The sequence below is a fragment of the Betta splendens genome, chromosome 14 (assembly GCF_900634795.4).
Source record: "Betta splendens chromosome 14, fBetSpl5.4, whole genome shotgun sequence".
Lineage (NCBI taxonomy): Eukaryota > Metazoa > Chordata > Actinopteri > Anabantiformes > Osphronemidae > Betta > Betta splendens.
Genome location: NC_040894.2, coordinates 12,401,417 through 12,410,665, shown reverse-complemented (window position 1 = coordinate 12,410,665; position 9,249 = coordinate 12,401,417). Strand labels below are relative to the sequence as shown.

Below are 9,249 nucleotides of genomic sequence, written 5' to 3'. Positions count from 1 at the left end.
GTTGTGCTGTTTGACTAGATGTGAAGATGCGAGCATTTCAAAGTACACATGATGATGATGATGATGATGATGAGATGCACTTTGAAATGATCTCATATGGTTTTTACAGAACGAAGGACGTAAACTTCTGTCATTGCCTTAACATTTATTCCAAATTAGAACAGTTAAATATGGTTCATTGAGGCAGAGCTGAGTTTCACGCTGAACATTAATTAGTGCTCAGGCAGAAATGTACTCCATTTGTATATAATGACAAATGATTGGAGTCGTGTGTGTTTTCATTTCTGGGGGGAGGGAAATTCATTGCGATATAGTTTTGACTGTGTGTTTTATATCTGCGAAAATTCAACTTAAGCTTTTGTTATATGCCAAAGATTTTGCTATAATTTCACATTGACACATTTTTGATGATTGTCCTTTAAAACTATTTATTATGCGGTTATTTATGCTTTGCTAGTTTTAAACACGTTGCACTAATTGATGACTATACGTCTTTTGAGATATGCTTTGTCGTTCGATTCAACTATTTCAAAAACCAAAACAAATTTAAAAATAAACAAAGAATACAATACAATACATCAGTGGGCTTTTCGTCTCTGCCGACTCAAACCATTGAGAACATTTCCACCTCCACTGCAGCTCTGCCTCAGATAAATGCTTATATAACTGGGTTTGGGTGTTCCTCCGTTTCGCCAGCTTGGCGCGCTGCCCCTGTGAAACAAAGCGATGGCTGGATGGACGCGGCGATTCAGCGTCGTGATTAAACCCAGGCCGCCAACGACAACAGCACTTCTCCATCATCCACTTCAGTGTGGCTGATTCACAGCACTTCATCATTATTGCTCTCAGTGGGTGAAATCAGAATGGGAAGCTTGTAATGGAGCCACTGTGGTTGGGGGTTTATGTCATGCATATGATTGAAACATACTTCATCATGTGGCTGCTGCAGAATGTAAACCTTTTAATTCTGAATCAATTCATATCCTTATGTGTCACTGCTTAATGTTTAGAATACGCTTTCCTGTGGATAATATTCCTTCTCTGTGCTGAGGATGATTTAAGTGAAGGGTCTGAGGGTAACCTTCAGTGAAGGGCTGCTGGAACCAAATAGTATAAAACAGTGCATTAAATTTCATTTGTTTGTAAAGATGTTTAATTCACACAAGCTACTAATGAGAATGAATCCATGTTGTCGGCTTCTGTGAGTGTGAACAGACACTTTGTCCTTTTTGGAGGTGCAATATTATCATTTGAATGCATTACCGGCTCATCCCTGCTGTAACTCAGGCCGTCCATCCTTCTGTGTACAGTAGGTCTGACTTGTTCATGATGGACATTCTGATGAAACTGCTTTATATTTAAATATTTGCACTTTTTCCACTTACAGATGCATATTAGCATTAGCTGACGTAACACTACTGGGGCCTGCCAGTCATGAAACTTTGCAGATTCTGATGAGGAGAGAGAACTGTGGTTTACCTTTAAACGACTGTATATACTGTTTTCTCTTGATGCACAACTCGATCAGCATGTTGAGAATTCCAACAGGCAGAGCTCATCTCTGTTTCCGCTTCCCAGCAGCTGCAGCGACGTGATTGGCTGTTTTTTTTTGTGCATCTGCATGTAATGACAGAATGATGAATGTAGTTTAACTGTGATGGGGATCCCTTGGGTTTTACTGCTCAGCTGAAACATTTGACCTAAAAATAGCATCAAAGGGAAAAAAAAATCGAATTCTGACCCATGAGTTCCTGTTTGTGGCCTTTGACCCTGAAAATGGCCACAGGCTGAAACCCAGAAATCTTTTCTTGATCACTTTTTGTTGCTTTGTGGTTATGTTGCTTGACTTGTCAATAAACTTTTTTTACTATGAACTATTAACTAAAGGACCTTGTATGGTATTTTGTGGACGTCTAGATGTCTTGTCTGTTCAGGAATGTGTCATTTCTGTTGTTTTTGTCCAGTTAAACCTGCTCAATTAAACAAAGTTGCCTGAAGATGGTTTAACTGTCATAATGTCCCATCTTTGTGTTGCTTAGGCACAGATCATTGAAAGTGTTCTTCAAAAGTCAGCATTTGCTACTTTGATCTCTTTACTGTTGATTTGGATACTTAATTGAGACTTTTTAATACATATATGCACAAAAACACCTTTAAAGTTAAAAAAATTAAAGCAGTTAATTACAATTTTTAAAAAAAAGTTGCTTTATTTGCCATTGTCTCCTGTATTTCCATCATCGTTTCATCTCGTTAGAGAGAGTGACTCTGTAAATAAGCTGTGATTAAACTGTCCCGCTGCTGTTTGTGTTACTGGACGTCAGTCTTGTGTTGTCTCGTGCGTTTCCCTGAATCTGCTCTCCTGCATTTGCTGAGCATAGAAAACAGAAGCATGGTCCACCTCCGTGGAATGTAAATATGTACCAATATACACAAAGAAGCTATTTTTTGCATGCTTTTTGTACACCTCAGCATAATCAAAGACAATAAAACACATTGTGAATCCAGCTTCCAGTTTCCTGTTTGACTGTTTGCTTTGACGACCAGACCAGCCGGGTTATTACTGTGCATCTTTTATTGAATCCACTTGTCAATCACAAGGTGCAAACCAGGATGCAGCACTGACTGCCGCACATTCACACATCATGACAGCGACACGGGTAATAGATGACTTATAGTTTGTTTGTACAGAGGATTTTTTTTCCCACTTGAACGGTGATGGAGACTGAGGTTACACCCAAACGTACGAACAAAAGCAAACTGAGCTACACCCAGATAGGTACACACACTGTACAGCTGACTTGTGGCATCTGCAGGGAGAGTTCCAGTCACTCAGGGTGCACGTGAGAGTGGCAGGATGTTGGTATCGAGTCACTGGACCCTTTTTTTTTCAGGCCCTTAGGAGGGTTTATTGCAGGGTTGTGGTTGTTGCTCCCACGTCACTTCTGTACAGGAGTTGTGGAAAAATAAGACACCAGTTGTCACTAAAAGTCATAGTAAAAATGCTTTGTTCTTCCTGAAGTGAACACGTAGTTATGATGCTTACCTCCATTTCTATGCTGGCTACCTCTGAATCAGGATCCTGTTGGGTAAAAGCCAAAGCCACAGGACAGGAGCCACTTAGACCTCTCAGATAAACCCATTCTGTTCATCGTCACATGGTGCAACGCACAGCAAACGTCTACTCTACTGTCTGGACTTCTACGTGCACTCACGTCGAACTTGAAATCCAAGGCACCGAGCCTTGGATTTGTCCTGTATTTGCTTCAAAGGTGTATTTGACGCTTGTGTCTAAACTGAGCGACTCGCTGTCCTGCTGCAAATAAAAAAATGTCCTGCCTGTATCAGTGAAAGGAGGAAGCTGCCTGGGTGCCACAGACGGACAGTTAATGGCTGCGCTGCACCCAGCATCATGTCCTGAGCTGCTTAATGAGAAACTGGTGGTTTCACATGTAAAACATGATATCGATTCATAAAGCTACATGTATTCTGACTGGACTGATGTTGGTGAGTGTCACCATCACTGCCCCCTAGTGTTCAAGCTCTTCTCTATCAGACTCTTGGTTTGCAAACAGAAGTGATCTTACCTTTATAGTTGTATCTGTGTGTTTGAATTTCATGTTTTTGTAAAATTCTCTTTTTGGCAGCAAATACAGCAGCACCAGGTCACAGACCACAGTCGCCTAAGAGCAACAAAAACCAAAGTATTAGCAGCAGAATGAGTCTAATGGGTGAAACAGCTCTTCCGGTACCAGGAGGACGGCGCCTACCACTCCAAAAATGCCCACTCCTGAGCCGATAGCTGTGAGAGTCGGGATGATGTCGAACTTTCTGGCCTGTGAAGAAAACAGAACAGCGGTGACCTCAGAGCCAAGAGTTCATAGAAACAGCCTCCAGTAAATGTGCACACACTGACCAGTGACTGCACGATGATGTCGAATCGGATGCCGAACACTTTGAGGAGGGTTCTCTTCTCCACGCTGTTCTCCAGGTAATGCTTCGCATACCTACAAACAAGCACCGTCATCATGTGTTGCTCTGACAAAGTGCTGGGCAAACATTTGCTCGTCTCATCTGTTTGACATTAGGCGAGAGGTAATTAAGGGTTTGGGTTGATCCTGCAGCTGAATCACATTCTACGACACGTTCCCGGCGTGTTTTAATAGGCTGTTTGCTCTGTGCACACCTGAAGTTGTAGCCCACCGACGCTCGGGTCTGGTCTTTCTCACCGGGGTTTCCATAGAGACCGTGGAAGTTGTACTTGGGTTTACAGTGTTTCACATCCACATCAAAGTTGCACGTCCAGTCGACCACAATACCAATGGCCCCTCCCTGTCAGCAGCACAAGCACGTAATAGATCAGCCAGGAAACAAAGGAGACGAACACCAAAGGACGAGTGGTAGAAATGAAACTCACCACTTGGGCTATTGTTTCAAAACTGAAGCCAGACAGTTTAACGATGTCTCCCAGTTTGAATATGGGGCAGAGTGGAGCATCTTCTGGACTGTAAAGGCATTTGTTGATGTAGTCAGCATCAACGCCCTCAACCAGGTTACTCCTGAAAAACCCATGATAAGGCTGTGAAGCGGCTGCGTTTCTACGTAGGAACATCTGTAAAAGCTACATTTAAAGTGACACGAAACAGGTTCATCACCTTGTGACGCCAAATATGGGGAACGTTACAGAGTTTTTGATGAAGAGCGTGTAGTTCTCTGCAGACATCAACAGAGGAGGCCTGGAATGGGAAAGAGAAATCTGAAAAGAGCGTCAATCAACCAGTCAAAGGAAACGTGCAGAGCAGCTGGTTGGTTCCTCCGTACGTTGGGATGACTCGGTCGTTCTCCACAGGACACCACGCCAGCACCTCGCAGGTGTTGGTGGCCTTCACGCACACTCCCGTCATTTGACCTTGGAGCAGAGACGAAAAAGCAGAGAGTTTAGATACAAAAAGATACAAAAGTGAACAGAAGCAGAACAATATTTATATAGAGGGAGGCTTTAACGTTAAAGCCTTCCTAAGCATTTCTTGCCTTCACATTTCAGCTTATCTTGGATTCGCATCAACAGTAGCAAGAACGATATGAAAGAGGAGCGACGCAAACGCTGAAGCGGCTGTTTTCCCCCTTATCTCGCCCTCATCCACGCGCATCGTAGCATTGCTCTCTCTGTGATTAGCCCCGCTGCTGTCGGCCTCTCGGCTCATGTGCCAGAGTTCCCCAGCAGGTCTTTGTCACTCTGAGCTTTCATGGGAGCCTATGAGGAAGCACCTCCAGGTGGGTTTGACTGACACAGACAGATCTGAAGCTTTGGCTTGAATCACCACATTAAAGCAGTCCCACAAACAGGCTCTCCCAGTCACCCTGACAATGCATTCATGCCCCCCTTTGAACCTGCAGCTGATGCAGTAGTAGTAGTTTCTGCGCTTTCATATTCGAGTGCAGGTCATCAACACACACCCTAAACATTTCGCTGCTTAGATACGTTATTGATTTGAATCTGTTTTTTCCCTGCTGTTGGAGAGCAGAACTGCGTGACCTAGGTCTAAATGTTTACCTTGGCGGTGACAGTGATGAGTGAGGCCTGCTGTGTTTTACTTTCTACTGCATGAGGACACACCGCAGCACATCTCAACAGGCGCGGCCCATTTTGCAAACACGTTTCGCAGCCCTGTCTCTGGCTTAAGAAGTCTTTAGTCTCTACTGAATGAAGATGGTAAATAGATGTGGACTGATCTGAGTTTAGCCACAGACGGCGAGGACTCGGTGAGGACTGCAGAGGTCACGCAGGGTCAGGACTCACCGTGTCCCGTACGTTGGTATCTCCCTCCTTCACAGTCGGCGTCCGACTTGCAGTTGTGTTTGCCGTCGAGCTGTAATCAAGAGAGTGGGGTCAGTGTGTGTGTGTGTGTGTGTGTGTGTGTGTACACAGCTGTAAAATGCAGGTGTAAGGAAATGAGGACGACACTAAAGTTCCCTTTCCGCACCAAACTGAACACAAGCACTGTTTACAGTGCGTTTCTTCTTTCTGCCATTCAGCTGCTGCACAATTACCCACTTAGACAAACAGTCCTGGAATGAGACGCAGTTTCCGTTTGATTTTGACTGTTTATGGAAGTGTGCGAGTCTGAAAGTGGGAGGAGAAAAGAGGGAAGCGAGAGCAGGCGGACACCACGTACCTCCGGACACTTCCCCATCTGCTGACCTTCGGTTAAGATGTAGTTGGTCATCACCACGAAAGAGGAGTCTCCCTGAGTTGAAAGGGTTAACAGAAGCACAGCGTTAATGTTTTGCACAGCCTGGAGCGGTCAACATCCTTCAAATCAAAACAGACTCAGCCTCTGGCTCGACCCGGAGCTCATGTCTCTCTGTTGTGTTCCTTCTCTAGCTCAACTTTGCAGTAATTTCACACTTCCTCGGGCAGATTTGTGTCTAATTGTGTTTCCACTCGTTTTGCACGCACTTTTTTGTCAGTGCCTCATCTGAACACGCAAGGCACTGGGTTGGTGTTGCTTCTGTTCCACAGACTTTTACTGTATTTGACCAGTATCCGCTTAACGTGGTTGTGTGCTCAGCTGATTACAGGACACGCACAATGACTTTAAGGAAGCAGAGCCGTCTTGATATTGACAGAGTCAGATTGTCATCAGCTCTACAGTCTGACAGCAAATCTCTCTGTGTTTGAAAATGATGCCATCATTTACTGAATGTGACCTAAACCGAAGTCAACGGGGACGTGTCAGCAAAACCTCACTGTTGCCACAACGATATGAGACCACCTCTCCTCATCGTGCCGCTTTAGACTTGATGTCGTCGAGACAACGGGACACCAACCTGCGGGGGGAAGACGTAGTCGGACACGTCCCAGACTCGCTCGCTCCCGTTCACGTTGGTGTGGCCCACGCCTTTCATTTTGGTGAAGACGGAGCTGACCGCCGTGTCTGTGGACTGGTAGCCTTTCTCGTAGATGAAGACCCACCTGCATGAGACACGGGAAGCATCCTGTCAGACCCACTCAGCCCCGGCCGGCCTTGAGCTCAGACATGTGCTGTGATGGCGGTGGCCTTTCCCACATTCCACCGGAAGGCTTTACAAGGAAATGTGTTTATGTGACCGTGCAATGTCACATAAATACTGTAATATTTATCTAAAATATTAATATTTTACATCTCAGGGTGAGTACTTGACTAATCAGAGAACTGGAGCAAGCACAGGAGGCGTGAAAAGAAGTTTCCTGTTGTACCCTGAAGTGTAGACAAGTACATTTGTATAGTTACTGTACAGATTTAAAGCCACTCTGTTGAATAAATCATTTAATGAATTAATTATTCCCCTTCTCCGTCCCACGGTGGGGAAGTGTGTCCTCTGCATCCAGCCCGTCCCCCGGAGGAGCAGTGGGCTCCCACAGGAGCGGCGCCCGGGGAGCTGCATGCAGCGTGTTACTCAAGGACACAGCTGAGGCCGGGACGCTGTACCTGAGCTGCAGCACCCAGCGTTTGTGGCCTCGTGGTTTAACTTCTGACACAGAGGCCCGAGGAGGCATGTGCAGAGTTACCCAACACGTATGTGCACCACTGCTCAGTTATTTGTTACTGAGCAGCTCCTCCACACAGTGTCTATAATAACAGTGTGGTACAAATGGTGTACTTAAAATTGAGTATTATTTTGAAAGTAGGAGTAGAAATTTACTCATGTAGATGTTTTTTATTCTGAAATTTTTCTTTCTGCTTCTTCCCCAGTGGGTGATAAACTTTAAAGAGATACAATATAAGATCCACAGTGGATCGTCGCTACCATGACAAATGATGCCAAGTAGGACATTTAAAAGTGAGGTTCAGTTGAAATCACCAGATAAGGAAAAAGTGCCTGAATCCTTTTACACATAAAAGAATTCCCATGGAGTGCAGACAGATTTGGGTTGTGTGTGTGTGTGTGTGTGTGTGTGTGTGTGTGTGTGTGTGTGTGTGTGTGTGTGTGTGTGTGTGTGTGTGTGTGTGTGTGTGTGTGTGTGTGTGTTTGTGTGTGTGTGTGTGTGTGTGTGTGTGTGTGTGTGTGTGTGTGTGTGTTTGTGTGTGTGTTTGTGTGTGTGTATGTGTGTGTGTGTGTGTGTGTGTGTGTGTGTGTGTGTGTGTGTGTAGGTGTGGTTAACAGCTGGTCTGCATCGGGTGCCTCCTGTATGTGCACAAACGAGCGAAGCTATTTTATAAAGCCTATAAAAGGCAGTAACTCGCCTCGGGTTCATCTGTGTGCATGCACAATGACTGCACCTGAGAGTGACAAAGGAACAGCAGCGTCAAACTGCACAACACAACAGAGGCTTTGGTCACATCTGCAAATCAAATGATGTAAGTCTGAGCTCACGTGGACATGATGTGGAGCGTCAGCGGAACGAGGAGACGGCCGCTCACAGAGCCGTTTTCTCCGCACCGTGGCTCCGAGATTACACTTCATCACGTTACACAGATTATAATGAAGGGAAAAAGCCTTTAACTAATCAGAGTGGAAAGCACAGGGAAAAGCGCACCGCCGATTCTGTAAACTTCAAAATGACAAGACGTGATTTAATTAAAGAAAAGCTGCTGCTGAGACTTTTAAAAAACCACTGATGGGAGATTTACGCAAAGCACTGTGTGATACGTGATTCTCCCAAATGGTAGTTGGCCAAGGAAAGAATCTGTCTCCGGTTTAAAACAATGAAAGCAAATAAATGAATGAAACTATTGAAGCAATTAGCTGAATCCATTAAAAACACATGTGCCTGTGTGAAGTGTGAGATTCAACATCTGATCCAAAACTCCTGACAGGACCATCAGTGACGCACCGGTTCCCGGAAACGCTGCTGCTCCGAGCCGTCACTCCGCTGCCTGAATCGTGCACAGAGGAGTCTGGGCAGCTTCACAGCCACATCACCGCTCATGCCCATCAACACGCACCTAAATGGCAGGTCACTGGCTGACAGCAGGTGGCGGAGGGAAAAGCGCCTGACACCCACATCCACAACAGCAACAAAGCAATAGAACTTTTATCACACATTTATCTCATGATCTTTTGATCGTGAAGATGGAAGCAGCTGCAGACTTTCTCAAAAGCCTCGACCAGCAGCAGCCGAGCTCATTCTTAGATCCCGCTGTTTCCTGTTGGGATGCTGTGACATCACCAGCACAAGGAATGTGCCCCGTTTTGGCAGCAAAGTGGGCAGCGCTTGATTCTTATCTGTGTTAACATCTGCCTCAACCTGTTTGTCACACACGCCTC

General features: G+C 45.2%; 1 protein-coding gene across 1 annotated transcript; it reads right to left on the bottom strand.

Moving 5' to 3' along the window:
* Positions 1-2,936: 2,936 nt before the first annotated feature.
* On the bottom strand, positions 2,937-7,537 carry p2rx1 (purinergic receptor P2X, ligand-gated ion channel, 1). The gene is made up of 13 exons (XM_055502095.1): positions 7,470-7,537; positions 6,829-6,973; positions 6,174-6,245; positions 5,982-6,066; positions 4,819-4,906; positions 4,653-4,733; positions 4,415-4,556; positions 4,184-4,329; positions 3,914-4,004; positions 3,768-3,833; positions 3,585-3,680; positions 3,044-3,079; positions 2,937-2,942 (listed from the first exon to the last, which is right to left on the bottom strand). Exons 1-13 carry the CDS (start codon positions 7,535-7,537, stop codon positions 2,937-2,939), a joined length of 1,122 nt encoding a protein of 373 aa, XP_055358070.1.
* Between the last annotated feature and the right edge of the window lie 1,712 nt (positions 7,538-9,249).